Genomic DNA, 24,367 nt, shown 5'->3' on the forward strand with positions numbered 1-24,367 from the left:
ATTAAAAACAATTTTTATTTTTTGATTCATAGCACAGGAAATGCATGAGATTCTTTTCATTCATTTTGTTCAAATCAATTTAAATTGATTGCTACTGCATTCTGTCTGTCGGTCTGACGGTCTGTCTGTCTAAGCAAAAGTAGCATCAACAATATTGTATTCTTATTAATCCATATGAGTATATTCTAATTTAGTTGATGAATGCATTGTGCATATTGCCGCATTGTAGTCACTATTTGTTTGGCCCATCTTGCTGGCCGGACCAATTCTGTTGCACTTTGGTTGGGTACTATACACCCCCTCCTCCTCCCCCCTTGGCTCTTTTCTTTCTTTCTTTTTTTTTTTTGACAAGTACTTGACGCTTACCCCACACACAAGTACAATCATAATCGAGACGAAGCAACAAGAAAAACAACAACCACAAGAGACACTCACAATGTATGTGTGTGTGTGTGTGTGTAGTTTTTATTCGTTTAAATTCAATTGACTTTGAATGCTCCACAATGAAGGCAAACAAACGCACATACAAACAGAATCAGTAGCTACATACATACATATACAGTCTCAATGATGGAGCCAAACTGGGAAGGGAGGTCCCAGAATCCCAAGCAGATCAGATCCACTCGTCGTTGTCGGTCTACCATGAAACTCAGATGTCGGCAAATATTCATATATATGTACCTACAAAATACACACACTGTAGATACATTCATATATACATACGTATATATGTATATACGGGCAACGGAAAACGAATGAGGGTCAATTAAGCCAATTTAAATTTAATAAACTTATGTATTATGTGCAAGAGGTTACTAGCCATAGCAATATGCCACACATTCACACATACACACACACACAGACAGACAGAGACACACTCACTCACGCCTTGGGAATATCAATAATTTTCGGGGGTGGCAAAACGAGAATTGAAATATCTCAAGAGATTTTATACAGATGCATGTCACATCTGTATATAACGTTAAGTATATAGATATTAATAACACGAAAAACAACAAAAAATGAGGAATATGAAACTATAAAACTATTTAAATTAATGGAGTGCATAGTTCAGAATACACATTTACATTGCACACATCTGTATCTATCCATCTTTCTATCACTTTTCTAGATGGAATACTTCAAGCTGTCAATTAATGCCGTTTGATGCCAAGTGCCAAGTGGGCCAAGTGTCTTTTTGGTATGTCTTTAATACACACCATGGATGATTAGTTGAAAATTTTGTTATTTATGCATCTTCCAGATGGATCAATCAATACTTACTTGAACGAAGCGTATTGCTTTACTAAGTACTAGTGCCGCAGGAGTTTGGTTCGTGTCCGTAATACCTCCTGCTGCCCAAGTGCTTATTAAAGCGACGTCTTTACCGACTCAAAAGGCCAAGAGATGGACTACAAAGTGAAAGACAAGTTGTTTTGTAAATTCCATTTAATTATCATTTAATTTAATTATATTTGTAATATTTTTCCTAATAGTTACAAAAACTATGTTTTGATAAATTATACTAATCTTTGCATTTTCCTTTCGCATGTTAATATTAATTAATGTTTCTTCTGTTCTGTTCTGTTTGTTTGTTGTTTTGGTTGGTTGTGAATGAATGCTTTTTTTTGTGTTTATCATATGCCTTGGCAGAAAATTCACTAAATTACATTCAGATATTTATTTATGCACTTATTATCCTTTTTAGCTTTTGAAAAGGTCTTGTCCAAGTTGAATTTGTCTATAAATGGCTTAATGTAGTTTTTTGTTTTTCTTCAAATATATGTATATATTTATATATATATATATATATATATATATATATATATATATATCTAGCTAGGCGATCGACCAACTAGATTATATATAGTCTATTCATGCAACAATACACACAGAAGCAAACAATTTAATTATTTTCGGTTTCTATTTCGATATTCATTTCTCTTACTTTCCCCTCGTTTGTGTTTCACAGTGATTTGTTATTAATTATTTGTAGTATGTATTATGTAGTATGCGTTTTAGATGGAGTATATACAAATAATTTCTAAGAGTGATCGTTGCGATTCCAATTAGTCGTTCACACAAAGGATACATTCTTGCCGTTACCTCTTTGAGTCCTTGACGAGCTAGTTATGTACTTAAGCTACCTTAAAAGTATATATGTACATGTATCTATTATATCTTAACGAGTTAGCATTAAACTAAAGTTAGTTAAATTACGCTTAGGCCTAAACAAAAAACAGAAAAATCAATAGGTAGGTAATACTTTCACAGAGGATATGACGTGATATTCTCACAAATGCGACTCCTGCAGTACTCTGCCAGGTCTGGAAGAGTGCAGATCCTGTTTTAATTAAAATGGATAGGGAATATTATGGCATTTTCTTTATATATATATGTAATTTTATTGGAATCGAGTTCTTAGTTTCAGTTCAACATTAACCACAACTTGTAGAAGCAATTTGTTAGATATGAACAAAGTCCCCGTCGAGGATCCATGGCGATATGTTAGATTAGATTGACAGCGGTTTTGTTGTTTTTCTTGTTGCTTAAATGCGTCTTCCCTGGTAGGATCAAGGGATATGGCATGAAATTATAGGATATGCTTGAAGAAAATATGTAGATTTCGGTTCCTGTTCACGTTTTGAAGGAAGTGGGGGGTGCGGGATGGGGGGAGGGTCTTCCCATGTTCATGATATTAGGCTTTACATTACAACAAACGACAGATGACAACGATTATTTACATTACGAGTGTATTACAGTCACACTTTTGGCATTGATTCAGTGTTTAATGCATTAAGTACACAGAAATGCTTACATTTAAAAGAAGTCTTTCCTCAAACCATGCGAATAAATACGGTCTTGCTTTTATATTATATATATACTTAGTACTCGATACGATTAATTCAATGTAAGTATTAATACAGTTTCTCATCAGTTTTTCTTTTTTTTTTTCTCTTGTATGCTCGTTTTGTACACTCAGACATAAGTATATATAATAGTTGGATGTATTTATATACTTAGTTTTGTATGTATGTATATATGCATAAGTAGGTATGATATTTATATACAACTTTCCTGTATGCGATTTGAAGTGGTGACAATTTCAGGTCCAGTTCGAAATCGGTATTCGCTCAGCGACGATGTCACCGACGGATTATTCGGACTTAGCAAACTGACCTCCATGGGCTGGGGTGTTAGATGATATGAGGATGATGGCGTCGACGTACTCACATTGTAGTTCATCGAACCGAGAGTCGTCGGACTACAGGTTGTTATGCCCTTCTTATTCAGAGTTGCATAGCTCTGTAGAAAGATAGAAACGGCAGCAGCAGGGAAGAGAAGAAGAGATAGAAAATGTATGGCACCATGATAGCGAATTCGGAAGATCCAGCTCCAGTTACTTATAGGAAAACCAAAAACCCAAAAAAATACTCACGATCTGTTTACTCGGCCTAAACGTGTAGTGGAGCACTTCGTTGCCAGAATTGCTCATCAGACCAATCCCGGAAAGTCCTTCTGCCCCATTCAGGCCCGCCACCATGCCCACATTCTCACCATTATTCTTCACCAGTTCAGCATCCCGCACATAGTCCCTTTGCATAAGGCGAGACGATGGGCTGGCATAGCCCGGTGAGGCTATCAGACTCTTCAAAGGACGTTTTTCTAAAACGAAAATGGACAATGAGTATCTAGAAAGCACACAGCTATAATTCTTGGTTGTCTTACCATACTGATTTGGTATAACATCAGGATCCGTATCATCGATATCGGCCTGATCGGCTAGTCCAATTGGACTGTGACGTGTCCTCGCCGCTGATCGCAATGTGTCACTGTTCATGGCCAGCAGACCACTGCCCAGTGGAGAAGTGCCTTTGACCCCGCCATCAATGGCCACACTCACCTCGCCTACTCCCAAGGTGGGGCAATCAGCTCCGCTGCGATTATCACAATTAATGGGCAGCAGACTGTGGTGGGGCTGATGATGACTGCCCCCCTGCTGCTCATGCTGCCCATTGGCGTGGGCATTAGGATGCAACGGGTCCAGCTGGCAGTCCGTGGCCACGGATAATTGTGTGTGCTTTGCGGCTTTCAGATTGTTATCGTTGCGCCTGCAATTTAAATGAGGGCATTAGGCTAAGCCGAAACCCTGTCCAACTCGCCCTCGCATTGTCTATTAAACCTACCGATTTGAGAATCTCCTGTAAAAGGCAGCCGCTATGATGCAAGTGATGGCAAAAAGAAGTCCACAGAATAAGGTTAACCCAGCTAGAAATGGTGAAAGTGGCATAGAAAGGCCAGGGGAAATTCCTGTTTTTATGATCGAGATGGCGGAAGAAGCAAGAAAGTATCATTTTCATGAGTTTCAATTATCACCACAATTGTCTTTAACTTACCAGTGAATTTGGCCACGCCCTTAAAGTTAATGTCATCTATTATGGTGGGCTCCGAGCGACCTTTCGCATTGACTGAGAATATAATCATGCGATAGGTGCCGGCCTGGTCCAGATTGTCTATGACAAAGCTGGGAGAACCATGCTGTAAGCAAGCCAAAATTAAATGCTAAATGTAGTTGAATTCTTTTAACTATTTCTGCAAAAAAATGTTGCCTACTTTTCGAACGAAAATTTGTATCCCAAGAGTATGCTATACATTAACATCAAATGATATTGCGAATTAAAGTCAAAAGTAGGTCAACTGAGCTCATAGGTATCCTTTTTAACTTGTTAACTGAACAAATTAAAAGTGACATCTAATCAATAATTTTAGTGGCAACTCAAATTCCAAATATGCCAAAAGTCCCCACTCTTTGCCGACTTATGTTAACTTTCTTCATCATCAATCAAATAAAATTTTGGAACATTAGGCAACATTTTATAGTTTTAAGCCGATTAGGCAGTAATAAAGCAATAAATTTAAAAGTAAAATGATGAAATTATTTCATTTCACTTCAATCCGTTAAGGGTTCATTACATTTTCTACTGGAAAAGTTAATTTACTTACCGATAAAGTAATATTCCTAGCCAAACGAAGGGTGTTCATCTCAACCAATTCGAGTAGAAAACCCTGTGGCAAACCACCATCAAATCCCTCCATGCAATCCACTTGCAGGGAATCTGTCGATTGGTTATTCACACTACAGTTTTGTACGGGAAATGGCCGACCCGCTGCGACAATTTGAAAAATGCACGGACTTTGTTGCTTGCCAATGGAATTTTTGCCCCAACAGGATATGGTACCATAGTCCAAGTCCGAGATGGGAGTGTAATTCAACAGCGACATTCCCGTCTGCAATATGCCAATGCCGCAATGCAATGACGACAATGATGAACTGAGTGTAGCTGGGACACTTACCTCGCTGGTATGTAGTCGAGCTGGTAACTCCGTTTGCTCACCGGAGGAATTAAATGTCCAGTAGAAGGAATCTGCCGGCGGTGAGGAATCCACTTTGCACTTCAATGACAATTTCTCGTGCTTAAGGGCTCCCAACAATTCCTCATGCTCGTTGGCACAGATGGGCGCATCTATGAATATGTATGTATAGGATGTGGGACAAATAAATAATTAAAGCACATTGAGACATTTAAGACCCAGTTAGCATGGTCCATGAATGTATTTCGAAATATGAGAAAATGGTATGAATATCATCCGGCTTTTAGTTGGCCCTTTAAAACTTCCCTGAATTAATTTCAAATTTGAATGCGGCATTTGGCAATGGCACTGGCTCTGGTTGTGGCCCTGGCTTTAACTCTGTTCACTTGCCACTGCCACCGCCTCTGATTTTGGTCATTTGTGGCAATGCCAGTGCCAGAGAGCTAGAGCCAGGCAAAGGCAATGCATTCATTGCTCCATAATCTTGGTCATTAACGGGAGTCGGGCAGCCACGCCTACATACGGCTTTTGTTTTTGGACTAGGGCCAAAATGCCATTAAGAGCCATTCAAACTCAAGGATTAAATTGGAAATTACATAGACGATAGTCAAAGCCAAGCTGTAGTGACTTTGGGTCTGAGAGGGCTGAGAATATGGGTCGGCTACGGATTCGTTTTGCCAGACCAGGTGGAATTTTCGGGGACGAGGGGTCGTGGGACGGCGTGTTCATGATGAGATGGGGTATTGGGATTGAGATTCAGATTCAGATTCGGCTACTCAGCTTGTCTTCTCATTTACTTACAGCGTATGCGCAATGTGACCGGATTACTTGGTCCTTTGCCCTCCGAATTGACAGCCAGGCAAGTGTAGTCACCGGCCGAGGCTCGTGAGACACTCTGCAGAACCAAAGATGAATCCGACAGAATAATGCCAGCTGAGATGTTGTGCTGCAACTCCTTGCCCTACACGTGTTGATGGTTGATGGTTTAGTAAACTGAGTGCCAAAAAGGTGAACATTATATGCTTACGTTGTGAAACCAAGACAACTTGTATGGTTTGGGATTCGATTGAACCAAACACTCGAAATAGGCATCATCCCCCTCCTTGATATCATCCGGATTGAGAGAGGAGCCAATCTTAAGCAATGTGGTGGGTTGGTCTATAAGCAAAACAGACAGAGAAAAAGAGATTTTTCCCATCAGATCTACGGCAATTAGTATTCACTACCCCCACACACACACATCTCCGTCGCTTTAGCCATTATTTCTTCCTTTTACTATCATATTCGTCTCGTTTTATGCTCTACATTTTCCACTTACAATGCACAATGAGACGCCATTTGTCCTCGATGGCGCTGCCTTCGATGAATTGATTTTCTGCCCGACATGTTAAATATTTGCCATCGTCCTCGCGACCGGGCGTAAACGTCAGTATACTTAAAGATTGATTATCGGGTTCATTAAACTAAAAAAGAAAACGCAAACAGAGTCCATTAGGAAATGAATAATGAAACGGAAAGCCAAGGCCAAAATGTGAGCGTAAGCGAAGACGAAAGCGAAAACTGTGGCAATTACTTATGGCCAACGCACATCCTTTCGACAAGCAACTAAGAAACGCACACAAACTGGCACACACACTAACACACATACTATATGTGTAGGTATACAATATTAATTTGTGTTTAATTAACGAGCCTCTAGACTTTGTGCATTCATTATGAACGCGAACTTACGTTCTTGGTAAGTTTCTTAAGCTGCTTGCTACCCTTCCACCAAGTAATCAAAGCTGGAGGTTTTGACCCAGAACTTTTGCACTCAATGTCATAGGTACGATCAGCGGAAATGAAGCGATCCTTGGTGAGAATATTCACGGCCATTGGTTTTACTGGAAAATTATAATTATTTTTACTTGATTTGCCATGGGATAACGACAGATGGCCACTCACAATTTACATCCAGTATGACGACTCGATTGTTGGGCGGTGTCAGATTCGTATTACTGGCCACACACACTAGCCTGGCATTCAAATGCTGCCTTCCAATGTTGGGATACGACAAATGGTTAATGGTCTTGCCATCGGGACGTTGTTCGAAAGACTCATCGATAACCGTATTGTCCAAATACCATGTAACATTCGGACGTGGGCGACCTGCAGTTTTTTTTTTTTATATAGGTGTTAGTTCGACTTACAGATATTTAGTGCACTTAGTTGTGACTCGATCTTACCGCCTGAAACCTCACAGGCTAGAACAATGTCGTTGCCTTCGTTGAAGGACTCCACATTGCTTGCCTTGTCATGCCTGCTGGGACCATAGATGATGGGTCTGTCTGGTGGCACAATGACAGTTAGATTTATCTTTAGATTTCGGGTGGGCGAGTTGCGAAAATCAACTCGACAGCGATAGACGCCCTCGTCCTCTATGCGTATGTTGTCGATTTTCAGCTGGGCGGGATGCGAGGTACTGCTGAAGTGGGCACGCGTTCCAAAGGCCAACGGTGAGGACCAGAGGCGGGCCTGTCCGAATTGCCGCCCCCGCACATCAAAACTGCAAATGTATATACTGAGTGAGTCTGTTTCTTAGCCCACTTGTGTTTTGGCAAAACTCACTTGTAGATGGGTTCACCATCGCCCTCACGAAACCAGAGGACCATATAGACGGCATCGTCGCGCTCCAAGGGAGATATATCGCAGGGCAGCATAGTTTGTCGACCGAGTACTCCTTGCACCGAAGTCAGAGGCACCGGTCGATCCAGCTCGTGTATAAGCTCGTCAGGCTCCAGATACGAACAATGCACCTGGCAAGTTACCAGCAGCAGTAATATGCCAAGATTCCAAGAGGATGAGTAAAATGAGCAGGACTTGCTTCCATCTGCCTCCCACCTTCGCCGTCGCCGACGGCCATGCTGTGGTGGGACAGAGGCGGATGCGGAGGTGTGCAGGGAAACCGGAACATGAAGATGAAGTTGAAGGCTTGGCTTCTGCTTAAATCGTTGGCAAATGAATGCAAACGTGGCCCCGACCTCAGGATGCATGATTGTGTTCTCTGGCTGGCTGGCTTACTGCTTGCTTTCTGTTATCTGGTTCACTGGAAGTCCTCGTTTGCTAAGTCTTTGTCTTTGCTCATATTTATTGACTGCTTATCACATTTTCATTCATGTTTCCGAGCATCAAATTGCTGGCCATGCATTTGCACGGCCACCAGCAAAAAGAGTCTAGGATAATATTGATTGTGCAGATGGCAATGACAATGACGACGACGATAAGGATAGCAGTCTCTGTGTAGTCGTTGTATTGCTGTGGAAAGAATCGGATTATTTAAAATAAATCGACTGATGGAAAGTTTAACTTATGATAAGGCATTCATCAACTTTTGATATCACATGTGCATCCGAATGTCTACAAGGCAAAGAACTTTTCTGACGCTTTATATTGTTATTTGTTATAAATACAAAACTCTATTAAAATAAATCACAAATCCTGTACAGTTCCTGTCCACTTAATAAGTCGCATTTATTAAATGTTTACTATGTATAATGGAGCAGCAATTATTTCATTTTGAGGACAATTGGATGTAATAGTAGGTCAAACTTTGTTAGGGTAAGTCTTAAGGAAAGTAGATATATTTGTATAAGTCAAATATTTTCTTAGAATTTTTTTCGGTAGGATGGTTAAATAAATGTTGAATTTATAAATTTGGCAAGAAAACTTTTTACAAAACTATTAATTCACATCTTAAAGTTACTCAATCTCGTTTTTGATTCAGAATCAGTTCGTTGGAATCGAAATTAAGACCTGTTCTCACCCTTGAACCGGAAATCAGACCTGTTTTCCCTTTCGTTTTGCCAAATCACTCATTAATCCATCTAACTTAGAAAAAGAATTCTTGGAAAATTAAGATGATTATCATTCGACAACAATCAAAATGAAAACGATCGGTTCTTCTTTAAGGAATTCAAAAGTTCATGTTAAAAATAATGTTTATTGAATAATTTGGGTACATTTAAGGCCAATAACAAATTTTATTTGTGTTATTTAGGTTTATAATTGCACAGTAAATTCAAATTAAATTGCACAAGCCAACTGACTCTTAGTTGTAAACTATCAACTTATACATACAGATGATGTAATACAATAAGCCTGGACTGCGAACCAGGATCTCAATTGACTCATCTACCGAGGACTGCTTCATGATTAATTTATTATCCTGAGTAGATAGTAGATAGTGGCAAAAATTGTCATCACAATAACAAGGTCAATACTTTTAGACTAGTTCTTAACAGTTTAGAAAGTATTGTAAAAACTTTACCAACATTTTGAATATAGTTTTTTACATTAAAAGAAATATTTGTTTAATATTTGATTGATTCCATTTTAGTCTTTCAGAAACAGTTCCTTTTTTATGTGCAATATATGAACGAAACGTAAATTTAATAAATTCTGCTCCCTTTATTTCATTCAGTTGCTAGCGTAAAGAGTTTTTGTTAGCTTTTATTGTGGTATTTATTTAACTTCAATTGATTTCAAATCAATATTTTCTATACGCACAAATACACAAAAAAGCACACAAGCCATATTTAATTTAGAAAATCTGCATCAATCAATATTTAAGAAATATTTTCCACACTCAATAAATATTTCTCGTATTTGGTTTTTCTCTTTCTTTTTGGCATTTGATGCAGATATGGGCATCAGCATTTGCCAAATTAACAACCTCACAATTATGAGCCAGCATCCAGATATATATTGCTTGGACGAACTTGAATGAATGAGTGAATGAATGAATGAGCTCATGGCCAGGTTAGAATTCATGACGCAATTGCGGTCCACTAGACAAAGTTGATTGGTGAAATTCTCCACTTGGACACCCTCAATCTGGACTGTCAACATAATATCTTTAAAAATGTAAAGTCATTTATTTGGCACATGTCTGGCATGGCCAAAAGAATCCAAAGGAAAAAACCAAAACACCAAAATATAAAAAAAAAAGAAATGAGAATATGAAAACTGACAACATCATTGGCACACAAGTACCATAAAGTAACACAAGGCAAAGTGAGTTAGCTCCAACATTCTGTTTGAGAAAGTGAGTTTGTAGTAAACATTTTTTCTCTGTCATAAATGATGGAGATGATGAAGATGATTATAATCAAAATAATAATGATGATGGAGATGTATGTATGTATTCATTGGCATGCTGGACAAGGTCTCTTCAGCCTTTGCACTCCCTTTCTACCAAGATAATATACATACATCTGATAAGAGAAAGAGTTATGGCTAGCCACTAAAATATCTGAGATTCCAGTCAATCAGCCATAGGCATGGGCCCATTTGCCATACCCTACGCTCATCAATCGACTCAAAGTTATGGCCATAATGCCCCTTTATGGGCATTTAATATTATAACTTAATTAATTATTACGATATTCCATACTAACCAACCAACAAAGACAACCTCACTGACTGTAAAGAAAAGACTAAAATCTGCTGCTCGTAAATTCACTGTCCACACAATTTGCCTATGAATGCTATGTTCGCTTATCGGGGCGCTTCCTACTGAGGGCCAAAAGGGCTGGGGCTAAAACTTTAAAAGTTTTTAAGTCAAGAGAATCAAATATTTGAAGATATCGAACCGGTTCCATGAATGCAAATCGTACATACACATCAATGAACTTGAAATCTTGCCCATTTAAAATTCATTAGTTTTTATCTGTTTTTATTGCCACAATAGAATCAACAATAGATGCGTTGATTTATTAATTTTTTTATTTTATATACAAATAATAATGAAATTATACAAAGCATTATGCACAAAACAAATAAACGAAAGGAAAAAAAACATTTTCCTCTACGCATTTTCTGTTTTTTCCACCCATTACTAATTTACAAATGAGAAACAAAGAAAATAATAACAAACGCAGCACACCGGGGAGGAAAATTTTGTAATGAAATTAAATGGAATTTCAATTTACACTATCTATCAAACACACAATGGACCAATGTCGTGGTGGGAGGGGGGCTTGACTGCCGGGGTATGAGTCTTTATAGTGTTTAGCGATTTCTAATGAAAACTATTAAAGAAGAAGGGGAAGCCTTCCCCTGCCCCTGAAAATTGGCGTAATAAACTTGATTTTATGCGCATACATGAATGTGTAGTGAGCCTCTTCCCCCCCAGGGGTCGCTTTGTTCTCGCATCGAGGTGCGAATTTTTTATTCTTGTTTTTTATTCTCCTGTATGAAAGCAGATCAATGATATTTGCATAGCTTGAGGTGTCCAGCATACACACACTCATACCCATCGAGAGGTTCCCACAGGTGTACAGGTAAAGTTTGTCATAAGAGAATCGTTTCCTTTGGGATTGCATATTAATTTTACCTTTTCTGATGGGTAGCAGCCGGTTGGCTTGTGCCCAGTCGGAGCAATGGACAACTTTTAGAGTTAAGTTTTTGTTGATTTTGCTGGCCATTTGTTCAAAACACAGAAAACTTAAAAAAAAATATGACAAGAAAACCTGAAACCGGTTTTTAGGTTGAATGTTTTGTGCGCCAATGCTTAAAATGTTAAAAGATGTTTTGGCTTTGAGTAGACAAAGTGGGAGGGTGGGGGGAAGTAGGTTTGAGTTTGGGAGCTTGGGGCTGAGTTTGGTTGGGCTGGGGGTTGGGGGTTGGCAGTTGGCACCGGGGACAGAGCCCAAGCCGGCTCTCTCTGTGTTTGCTGCCAACTCTTTGGTGTTGCTAATTAAGATTACAGACATCGATACTTTTCGGTACGCAGTGGCACGTAGAGTAAAACTTAAGAGTTGGAGATAAATACACATACCTACATACATATATATGTATATACAAAGTATATAAACACAAGTAATATATATGTTAGTATGTATGTATATAGACGGTCGGTAGGTTGTACATAAAAGCTGCCCAGCAGCCATCGCCAGTTGATATTAAGTGGCTCCCCAAAGTGCTACATCAACGCCCAGTGACAGGAGCCAAACCGAGCTTCCTTGGCTTATTAATTATGTAGCTTAATTTGCGATTATGCAGATATGAGCATAAATTTTGTAGAAAATAAGCAGCCAGATAACTCACCTGACTTAATATATGTGCATATGTTTGTATGTATGCAATGTACGAAATGTATTCATTCAATATTCCAAAATTTACATAAATTGTTGTTTGTTGTTTTAAATAGTATAGTTTTTGTTGTGTTTTTTGGTTTTTATTATTATTGTTTGCTCTGGGCTTAATGGATGAACTGTTTTGTTTTAGCTTTGTTTGGTTTAGTTTAGTTTGAATTTGCTTTAACTTGCTTCTGGGGCTGTAACTTTTGTATACATTTCAGAGTCGACACGCCGTCTGAGCTTGATCTGCAGATGAAATTCAAGATATATATATAGGTATAAGTATATGCTGATGATGTTGGCTGGGGAAGCTGCTGGCGAATTTCTTCGTTTTTCGTTTTCGTTTTTCTGTTTAAGCACACGCGAAAACCTTATTTCCATTTCTTAATTGGCCAAGATTTACGTTCACTGCAAACACATTGTAATCTTTGTCTGCTCTTGGCCCGGGCCAGACTCCGTGTCTACACTATCGAACACACAATACACATACATTTATCATATGGCCAAGTGTAATCAAGTGCCCACTAAAGAGATCTCTTGAATCTCTCTCGTTTTGACAACTATTACCATAACAAATCAGCGCGCCTGACTGTGACAGGGCCAATTGAACGGCATATTGAGTAACGAAGACAACAAAAAAATATATATCCAGACACACATTCACACACCCACACACCCACTCCGGGGATATATGTATACTTTTACACGGCACTGCACGGGCGGAAAGGGATTGCTCACTAGTCCTCCTGCCTGTGGCTCCTATTTGGGCTTAGGTAGGTTGAGCAGACAACGGAACAGACACCGTCACTGAAACAATTCAGCCCGCAGAAACAGCAACGAGGACGAGTCAAAAAGTGGCTTAGACTCGTGCCTCGTTCATGGCCCGTGCCTGGCTTTTATCCTTGTGACCGTGTATATATTCTCCGTTCCCTTTTCTGTGTTTTTTTTTCCAGTTTTTTTTGTTCTTTTTGTTGGTATATGCCACAGTCGTAAATTCCAATTATCGACGAAGTCAAAGCACGACAGCCACAAAAGCAGCGGCAGCGGCAACGGCAACGACAGTCGCTTGGAGTGTTGGAGTTAAGTGGAGCGGATTTTCAAAGTCAGCACGAGGCACGAGGATGACATTGTTGTTGTTGCTATTTTAGTCATTCCACTCTTGGATTTGTTTCATTCACACAATCAAGGTATATATAACGAATATTTAAATTTTGTCAATTTCAAGTCCTTAAACTATTGCCAACTATTTGGCCAAGTTAAGCCGGCTAGCCCAACATAGATATATCACTCGGAATTCAATGGGGGGATTTGAGTTTAACACATTATCCTTGAATTGTTAATCTTTTCGTTCCATTGCAAAGGGATGAATTATTAATTAATAAATTGTATTGTGCCACTTTTAAGTGCTTCGATTTTTTTAATATTTATTTTTTAATAAACACTTGAAATCGAATCCTGAATTCACCAACACACAAAACTCACAGATACGGAGATAGGTACAATTGTGATTGTAGTTGTGCGTGTGTGTGCGTGTGTGTGTGCGCGCAATTTTAATGGATACCCTAGAGCTAACGGATTGGGCTACATTTTTCACTTTACCGTTGTGCGTTCGCGTTTATCCGACAGCAACATGTGTACCGTTATAGCTTCGCGTATCTACTGGATACTCGTCGTTGTCGCTGTCGTTCTCGATGCGTTTAGTCAGTCTCTGGCTCACGATGTGTCTGGCTTTTGTCGCTGCTTTGATTTTTCATTCGAATCCAAAACCCGACAAGCCGAAAATAAACTAAGAGAGAGAGGGAGAGAGCGTCAGTGGAAGAGCGGCCGCTGGAGTTTCGAACAAAGAGAAGGCATGAAACTTGGCCAAACGTTATTCGAATGCCATCGAATATCGTAAATGTCTCTTTGGGGCCAAACTTCTGTTAGAAAGTATCCTTAAAGTTGAACTTATTCGAGCATAACAGAGATTGACGAAATATTTTAAATTGTGACAATCTTCCGCTGCTCCTTCGCTCTGCTCATTCTTTTGCTGCTCCTGTTGCTCCTGTTGCTCCTGCTGCTTGTGTATTTTATTTATGCTTACCAATTTGGCTTCGAAAATTCCAAAAATGTGAATAAACGATCAAATAAAGGATAGTCAAAAAAGAGAGAGAGACAACAAAATGTCTTGTTTAAAACAATCTTATTATCAATCTAAATAAGAATGTCTGGAATATTTGCATCCTCCAGAAACAAAAACAAACAAATAATAGAATAAGAACAATATGACTGCCATTATAACAATAAATAAACAAAAATTTACCTATATTGCCATCTTAGAAATTCTTAATATTTGTAATAGGCAGACTAAACTAGTATGTACAGAAATATCTATTTTGCCAGTTGTGTATATAATTTATTATTTAACGACGATGAACATAACAATTTGCCCAGATATATACATACATATATTATTCGTTAATCCACAATCGTTTCCATTATCCCCGATGGAACTACCTTTCAGTATTGCTTCATCGTGGGGAAAATTCCACCTACTTATGTCAGGGTTCGAACTAGAGAGCAACAGAATTGGAGGTTTAGTAGGTCTCCACTGAGCCACCGACTAGGTTTTGCCCAGATATACATATGTACATATGTATGTATGTAAATGTCTCAAGTTGTAACGATTTGTTTTATTCTTATTAACTAAAAGATACAAATCAAAGGAGAACGAAGAAGACCTTGATTTTTGCATTACAATTATTAATTCAAAACACTTGAAAACTTCGATAGACAATGTGGAATAAAAATGAGAGTAATACTCCGTCAAGACATTTAGTCTACAGAAAGATATTAGCAGGTAATATGGGTCAAAAGCTAGAGTAAGCGGAGATTTGTCATCCCCAACAAACTGTTTACCAAGGAACACGTAAAACTGTATGTCCTTTATCAGACATCTAAACACTAGTCACGATTTGAAACCAGGATTCTTGTTAATCAGTTGCATTTATGGCTAAGCCATTTAAAGAACTCATCTAACCAGGATTGCAATCATTATCTATTCTGTTATATTACAAATTTCAAATCTAATGACAAAATAAAAGCAAAATAACATATATAAAAGTTTGATTTGTTTTGTTGGTTGCTTAAAAGCATATTATATTTGTGTAAAATAAAATAAAGTATTATATTTATATATTTAAATTCTTTAAATTGTGAAAGGGTGTCAAAATTTGGTACGAATAAAATCAAATTAAAGGGTTTTTTATCTGTTCATGCTATAAAAACATTGCCTTGCATACGATACATTTGACTCTACATCGATCATTTAATGCACTTTGTGAAAATATTTTACATACTATATGAATACTCTTAATGAAATACAGAACAAAAAAAAAGTATATTCAATGTTTAATCCAATATCAATCAATATGCTGGCTGCGGTTTAATAAGCTCATAAGTTAATGAAACAGGTTCAAGTAGATTTCCCCATGCACTCGTCCACAATATATACGAGTAGGGAAAATACATATTTATTTTGCAGAAAACATTTCATCTTAATTCCGATTTAGCCAGCTGTTATTCATCATGTGCCTTTGGCATTGTGTTGTTTCTTTATCAAGTGATTGATGCGCCATATTCACACAATTTGCTATGGAAATGTTAAGTAATGGAGAGGAAGTAGTAGAAACGAAGCAGGGCGCATCTTTGGAGTTCAATATGGCCACCCAAATATAGCCACCGTCGAGTGCGATAGCGAGTTCGAGTGGCGGGAGTATGGGCAGTTGGAGAGTGTGGGGGTGGAGGGAATTGGGAAGCGAGAGTGCAATCACCTGGACCAGTATTGAGATCTCCACTGGATGCCCTGCGAGACGCATTTAATCGCTTTAAGTAACATATACAAATTAATGCAAACAAATACACGAGTCTTTTTTCGAAAATTCTCTATCTGAACAATACACCTCGGTATTGTTGTTGTTGTTGCTCCAGATCTTGTCAATAGTTACGACTTTCTGATGTGCCATGGAATGCTAAACAGATCAAAAGCAATGGCACGTGAACAGCCAGTTTCTCCCCCGACCCCAATCCTCAGTCAAAAAGAAACAAGCGGTGTGGAGGTGTGAGAAATCTCAAGTGAGATGGCAGTCCCAATTCATTTGCACCCACAGATGCCACAGACCTCTTCTCATCCTCCGACGACGACGCCTCCGCCTCCTGCTTCTCTTAGCAAGCCTCCTTCTTTTGAGATGTATTAGACTTAACACTAGGGATTTGTGGTTTATTTTTGGCTGGGATCATAAAATAGCTGTGGTCATATTATCAATAAATATATCTTTTGCCTATTCGATGGGTGGTTCAATAAAAAAGAAGTAGCAACGAGAGCAAATTAAGTAGAAAACTACGAAATGTTTAGAAAATTAAAACAAGTTATGCGCATTGCAATACAAAAATAGCATTACCAATGGCATTGCCCCGATGTAAACACACTCACCCCATCACCCACTCACACCACTACACCACCTAGCAGCAAATGTAACTCAAAATGTATTTTGAATTGAAATGGGCGAAGCCAGGGGAAATGTGAACCATAGTGATCGTATGCCCGGACCGGGGCATGCACTCCAAGAACAACAACTGCAGGAAGAATAACAAAGCATTTTCTAAGAAATTCCTGGTCCATTGTGTATTGTAATCATTTGCATTTGCTGAGCATTCGTTATGGACATCATCAGCAGCAGCAGCAGCAGCAGCGACATCACAAATGTAGATACATATGTATCTATCTATCTAGGCATGGCCAACTCAAGATGTCTGAATGTCTAAAGTTGTCTAGTTGTCGGTTGTCGGTCTGAGTCTTCTACTACGCGTAAAACGTTTAAAAACTCATTTCAACATAGTTTACACATGTTTCTTACGACTTGAACATTTATTATAGCAATCGCCAGAGGAGTGCCTCAGCCTCTCAGTCGGTCTCTTGGTTTGTCTGAATGTCTGTCTGTGGGTCTGGGGCCTTTTGGCCAATTTGCATATATGCCATGTTATTCGTTGTTTTTTAGGGGAACTCTCTTGAAAACAGCAATTAATAGCAACTGCCAAATTAGTCGCAGCATCGTCGACAGATGACTTAATGACAACTTCCTAATAAAAGCTTAAGAATTTAACCAATTTATTACAATTTACAATGAAGATGGAGATGCGATTATTTGACCATTAAAATTAGCATATCAATAGGAAGTGACCATCTCTGACAATAAACTGAGTTCAAGAGTGTTAATAAATTTAACACAAGCGTATGGAACAAATTGTAAAACTCGATTTAACCCATCAACTATCTACCTATACTCTTTTTTGTTTCCAATATATATTCTATATTCTAACAGATAAATCAAACATTCGTTATATCTATTTCAAGATGAATAAAAATGGTGATGGAAGATTATTAAATTGAATATTGATTGCGTATTGATCTTCCCACGCACTAGTTGAGTCTCAGGTGAAATCTCCTCTGTTATGGGTGCTTCAATTGATGTTCCTACATTCTGTTCCCCAAGTTGACTGTATGTGTCACCGCCTCAATCTAGATTTGTGTCCATGGCCTTTTGAATTTGTCTTTGCCGTGCTTCGGCTCATTAACGTTTATTAGAAATGGATGATAAAAACAATGATTTTGCCTTTTAGCAAGACTGGGGGGGCGATGTGGAGCGGATTGTGGGAGTATGGGGCCGTGGGCATGTTTTCTGGTTAAATCTATACAACCAATCCAAAAGGCATCGATTTATCGGTGCACACATGCAAACCGAGCCCCAGCCACGTGCTTAATACGTGCTTAGATGTAACATTTCAATTTGCAATTTCGACTGAACGCCTGCCTGTCTGTGTTCAGTGTCTGTCGATTTGTCAGTCTGTCCGTTACGCACTCGCCACGCCCCGGTATGCTAAAATGTTTTTCAAACATGCAAAGATCATTTCCACACACACACACACAGAAATATATATTTTATACATAGGAGCTAGAATGGGCACTCCAAACTGAGCCACCGTCAACCGAAGCAAACCCTTTGACATGTTTTTTGGTTCTTTTTGGCCATATTCTCGACCCATGGCCCCCATATACATATGTATGTAGGTTTGTGTGGTGTTTGGTGATGTATGTATAATCAAAATTCGTAGGCACGCATTATTGAATAAGCCCCCGCTATCTATCTATCCCTCTCAAAAAACACCAGAACAGAGGAAAAATATAAAACCAAAACCAAAAAAAAAGTGTGCGACGTTTTTTTTTTTATCGTGGCACACATATGTATAATGTCGAATGTCGAATGTTGAATGCTGAATGTTGAATGGGATATATATTGTAGCTACAAGCGCGACATGAGTATATCGTATCCGTATCCGTTGTATCCATCGCCCGCTCAATGTGTATATGTTTCAAGATAAGATACTTTATTGACATTGCGTGTCTAAACACTTTACCGCTACGATAGTTATTGTTGTTGTCGTTTTTGATTGTGATTGTGCGCTTTAAGCTTATTTGCATACTCATATTTCTTCATTCGGTGAGTGTGAGTGATGTGTGTGTGTGTGTGTGGTGTGTTCTCTTGTTGTTATATGGGGTATATGTTGTGTGTGTTGCGTTTGCGTGTTGTTTGGCCGCACAACAATACACAAACACACACACACGCTCACAGGGAGAGAACAAGCATTGTAGATTCATTTTGTATCTAATAGATACATTTCGGCATTCGCTTTCAATCAGGAGCATTAGGAGGAGGAAAAAAACAAAGCAGACACCAATTATATTGGTATTAATTATAATTTCAATTTGTGACATGCACATACAAAAATATTGTTTATATGAATAATGCTTAGGAATACAAACAGGTTGAGTGGATAGGTTGAACAATTCAAACAATTAATGGCTAATGTAAAAAAAAAAACAGAAAGAAAAACACAAAACAAGTTCAAAATTTATTGACTTTTTAGATTACCAAAGTCATAATTGAATGATTAAATGGCATAATAACGGTATTGTTTGATTCAGCCAATTATGTTGGCCTCATTCCACATTTATAGCCACATCTCTGAGTTTGCCTCAAGTGGTGCCGGTCATGATGTCGGTGGTGGTGGCTGTCACTTGCAATGAGATGAACAATAATGCTGTTGCCCCAAATCGTCATTAATTTCACAAAACGTGACTTTTTTGCCATATTTTGAATTCTAATTCTTTCACTCATTAGACGAAGGCAGAGCAGCAGCCGGCAGCCGACAGAATGGTTCAGTCCGTTGCCATTCTAAACATAACTTCAAAAGGTGCAGACTGCACTTGTGACACGTTTCGCGTAATCTCTTGGCTTGCCTTGGCAAAAGGCTTTTCTTTACCGCCCCCTCCCCCTCCTCTACCACCATCACAACATTTCCACATTCACATAAGCAGGTGAAGACGGCAAACATAACATAAGATACATCCTAGAAGACAGTTAAGGCAAAGGAAAAGGCAAAGGCAAATGCGCCCAGATACAGTTACACCAGATGCAGATGCAAATGCAGAGATACAGATACAAATAAAGATGCTTACGCGTTTCTGCCTTCTAAGTGCATTTGTGGAGGCTTGGATAAACAGGAGAAGAAGGACACTTCTCGAGGAGAAGCTATTTCCGCAACGTAAAGCAACATCCACATTTACAATTTACCTTTTGTACGCAATAGCCGACTTAGGCACTGGGTCTAATTAAAAAAATTCCCCTCATCAAGTGTCCAAATAACTGACTGCTAGCTACCCTAGCAAGTCCTAGTAATGATATGCCTTCAGTTTGTATGTGAATAAAGGGTATAATAGGCTTAGTGCTTAGCCAAAAGAGGGTCGGCACCTGTTTACAGTTAAAATACATTGAAAGTCCTGCCTTGGATTAGTTTCTCTACACTTTGTGCAAATGCAAAGCCAACACATTGCATAATTGGCCATTTTTCTGTGTGCAATTGCAACTGCTGGCACATCGTCCTCAATCTTAATTAACAGATATATACAAGGAATAAAACACACACACACACACACAGAGAGAGAGAAAAAATAGAACCCGAGCAAAGAGAGAAAAAAATGTAAACTCCAGGCCAAGATGCGCGACATAAAATGCAATTTACGACTTGTCATAAAGGGAGACCCACCATATAGTAAATCATTTTTTATGTAGCCCAAGTCAGCGAAGTAGCTGGGGCTACTAAAAACGCAAATAAGCCACGGTTAGGCCGTACATAAAATCCTTTAGCACCTTTCAAAAATGCCAAAGTCAAAGCCAAAGGCCCAGCAAAGACAAGATGGCCCTTTAGATGGCCGTTCGACTGTCTGCTAAACAGCGAAAATTTACACAATCAACAAATGACATAAAATTGTTGCTTACACACACACACACACACACACACACAAAGAAACAAAACAAAAACAAGAAAAATGAAGAAAAAATGTGAAATTGCATGACAAATTCCCCAGACGAGCTCCGGGATGGGTAAAAGATGCCAAGAAATGATGGACGATGATTATACGAGTAAAAGATGCAGGGCAAACCAGAAGAAAGGGCAGCTCCGACTGCGGAGAGGAGCGGAGAGTAAAGGGGACAGAACAACAAGACAAAGGCCCGAAGTCGAAATAACATTTTAAGTCCTCAAATTCCAACATGTGGAGCAATAATAATAATTTTATTGTTTTAACAAAGGTAACAAACAGAAAGTTATTTCAGCCACAGCTGAGCGGCTTTTAAAAACAAATCGCAAGGTGAGCGAACAGGCAGGAAAAATACCCCCCGACCAACCCATTCTCGTTAGGAGGCACGGTCAGGATAAGCGCCAGCGCCATGCCAAGGCACAAGGATGGATGCTCCAGACATACATACATACATATTACAAAAGAGGTTTTTCGCCAAAAACAAAGAGCCAGAGCCAAGTAAAAGGAAAAAAACCAATTCAACACACACACACACACACCTCTAGTGTGTATATACATACATTCATAACGCGGTGGGGCAAGAAAAAAAAAAAACGAAACAAATAAAAATGGCGAAATAAAGCAGAATAAGATCTGTAGCGAAATATTTTTATTGCCTTTTTGGCAAACGGAAAAGCCACGGGGGCTGCTGTCTATGCTCCTCAGTATGTGTGTGTGTGTGTGTGGGAGGGTTGCCTTTACGATATAAAAATAAATAGACGTCCCAGGTATGGGTAAACCACCATAATTTACGCGCCCATAATTTGTCATTAAAATCTTCTGAAATAATTTAATGTTGAAATGCAAATTTTTAATATACGACTTTTCTTGGTACATACACACATATAGGCACACACACACATACAATTTATATAATATATTAAGGTAAAGATAGGTTGTTTTTTATACTCTTGCCGAAAGCATATGTAGACATTTTGGTCAAATAGATTTATCTGAAGGAGCAAAGGACCTACTCGACCACTTTGAAAAGGTTTAAACTAGGAATGTCTAAGGAATCTATTGGATTACAAAAGCCTTTTTGATCGCCCATTAAGTAAATTCAAAGTATTTTTTAAAAACTTTTAGTCTATTGTATAGAAAAGGCAGCTTAGTTCATAGACAAAGTTTCTTAAGTTTTTTGTTTTTAGATATTCTCGTTTAGACAGACAAACAATTAACAAATTTCTATTTCAATTTGTTTGTATTATACTCAAAAGTTTATAGTTTTAAGAAACATCAATGTCAATTCACCGCAAATGAAGTTAGTTTTGAAATCGTTTATTAACTTTAAGAGTATGCAATTTTCGACATGATCAAAATTCTCAGAAACCTCATGGCATTTTTATTTTTTTTGTTTATTTTTTCAGATTTTTCTCTATAAATTTCACAGCTCATGACAGCGGGTGGAGTAGGAGTAGCATGTGGCAAGTGTCAAGCAAAGAATGGCAAAGATTTCGAATCCTTGGAGATTGTTTTTGCATGGCTTTTGATTTGGACACATACATATTTAAGTCAAGTTAATTGGCTGAAACAATACCCAAGAAAATATTGCTACAGAGTAAGCTAAAGTCGAAATTGAAGCAGTTTGATTTGTTTAGGCCATTTCAAAATGGTTTTAGCTTAAGCTTAAAAACTATTTGAAAAGGTGTTTAGCTGACACTTTTCAATTGCCTTTCAAAACAATAAATGTGACATTTCGACCGTGACTCCATTGCATTGTGGATTCAATTGATCGAAACTCTGCAACGAATTCTCGAAATAGGCCAAAAAAAAAGTTTGCGACTCAGAAAAAACAAAATAAAAGTGCCACCAATCTCCCCTTGATGACATTGCAAAGTAAACAGTGACTTTAGGCAAATGGAATCGATTTCCGCACCAGGAAAGGACCCATCGAGCGCCGTGTTCATTCCTAACAGAGCCCTGGAGTCAGCAAAGTTCACCGGCTGAAAAAGATTTTTTTTTTCAACGATTCAAAATGTTTTTCCCCAAGGTCCGAAAGCGCTGAAAAACCGATTTGGAATGTTTTCAACTCCCATTTGCAATTGGAATGGGAAACTATCAAGAAATCTGCATTCAGCTAATCAATAAAGTGATTAGTTTCTAATTGAAAGCACTTCTGAATTGATTTGTATTGATTAGGAGCTTTTACTTAAGCGATTAAAGGAATTGTGGAGTGATCCTTTTTACATCTTCTCTTTTCGAGGGCATTTTCTTTTAGGAGTTATCTCTGGTCAGAAATTGCATCAAAAATCTGTAAATTTTGTGCATTTTACAACGAAATCAATTTACTTTAAATTATTTTCTGTTTACCTGGTTGTAAATCTCATTTGTTTGTCATGGGAATGATATATGTGTTTGTATATTACAAATTACATCTTTTCCCGCACTCGTTGAACTGCTGTTCTATAAAAATGCCAAGACAATTGCCACACACACTCAAACACACCCAAACACACACACATGCTAGACACATTGTAAATATTTTATGTACTTGACAAATATTTAAAGAACTTCACACTTGATATGTGAGCTAAGCGTGAGTTTTTATAGCTTTACTTGACGGGTGCAAAAATAAAACTGAAAACGGCAACAACAACGACAATAACAACAAACTGATTACTACACACCCACGCATTGGGCCTCTTCTGTCTTACCCTGTTTCCCTACATATTTAATCTTTATGGCGCCTGCTCATCATCATCATCATCATCATCTAACTGAACTGAACTAAATTATAATCATAGTCTAACGCTCTAACAAATACAGCGTGTCATCTGAGAGGGCGCACATACACATCATAAAGCAGCAATTAAGACAATGTAAAATTCGTAAGCGTCAAAAATGTCATAGAAAAACGCGTAGCACAATAAAAACGCAAAAACAGCCATAAAAGCCAAACTCAAAGGCACACAGACTGAATGGTGGGATGGCTAGAGGAGTTGGAGTTGAAGACTGGAGTTGGAACTGCTGGAATTGGAGACACAGTGTGGCCTGGGTAGACAGTTGCCAACGCACTGCTAATTGTCTGTCAAAATTCTATGCACAGTAAAAACGATGAGATAAGTGCGTAGTAACCGCTTTTGAATGCACAGATATCGGTCGTTAGGTAATGGTGGCAAGGAGCTCAACTCCCCCTACCCCTACACACACACAAACACACCCACAAAAAAAAACGAATGCCAGCCACAAAGGATCTTATGGGGCATTCAACCTTGCCTGGGGATGTTCTTGGGAAAAGCATAGATAAAATAAATTTTCAATGTATTTATTATCAACGAATTCAATTGCCAGGAAGTCAATTAATTGCTAAATTAAGTTAAAGCAATCACTTTAGACTATAGAAAGTTTAAAGCTTGAAAGGGAAAATATTAATCCGTACGAAAACTTCAAACAAATTGAGACAAAATGTTTGCAATTAACT

At 38.4% G+C, this 24,367-nt stretch overlaps 1 protein-coding gene across 4 annotated transcripts; it reads right to left on the reverse strand.

Annotated features, from left to right (window-relative positions):
* Positions 1-1,916: 1,916 nt before the first annotated feature.
* On the reverse strand, positions 1,917-14,171 carry side-IV (sidestep IV). Of its 4 annotated transcripts, none has more exons than XM_068297731.1 (16): positions 14,091-14,171; positions 12,460-12,737; positions 7,981-8,667; positions 7,599-7,918; positions 7,318-7,521; positions 7,105-7,256; positions 6,692-6,836; positions 6,401-6,531; positions 6,175-6,334; positions 5,356-5,525; positions 5,005-5,289; positions 4,398-4,539; positions 4,188-4,311; positions 3,730-4,112; positions 3,440-3,666; positions 1,917-3,306 (listed from the first exon to the last, which is right to left on the reverse strand). In XM_068297731.1, exons 3-16 carry the CDS (start codon positions 8,403-8,405, stop codon positions 3,064-3,066), a joined length of 3,111 nt encoding a protein of 1,036 aa, XP_068153832.1. In that variant the 5' UTR covers positions 8,406-8,667; positions 12,460-12,737; positions 14,091-14,171; the 3' UTR covers positions 1,917-3,063. The 4 variants fall into 4 exon arrangements, with proteins under 4 accessions (XP_068153832.1, XP_068153834.1, XP_068153833.1 ...); XM_068297733.1 differs by lacking the exon at positions 14,091-14,171 and adding an exon at positions 13,168-13,641; XM_068297732.1 differs by lacking the exon at positions 14,091-14,171 and adding an exon at positions 13,059-13,133.
* Positions 14,172-24,367: the final 10,196 nt, after the last annotated feature.

Source organism: Drosophila tropicalis, unplaced genomic scaffold (assembly GCF_018151085.1).
Source record: "Drosophila tropicalis isolate 14030-0801.00 unplaced genomic scaffold, ASM1815108v1 contig_859, whole genome shotgun sequence".
NCBI lineage: Eukaryota > Metazoa > Arthropoda > Insecta > Diptera > Drosophilidae > Drosophila > Drosophila tropicalis.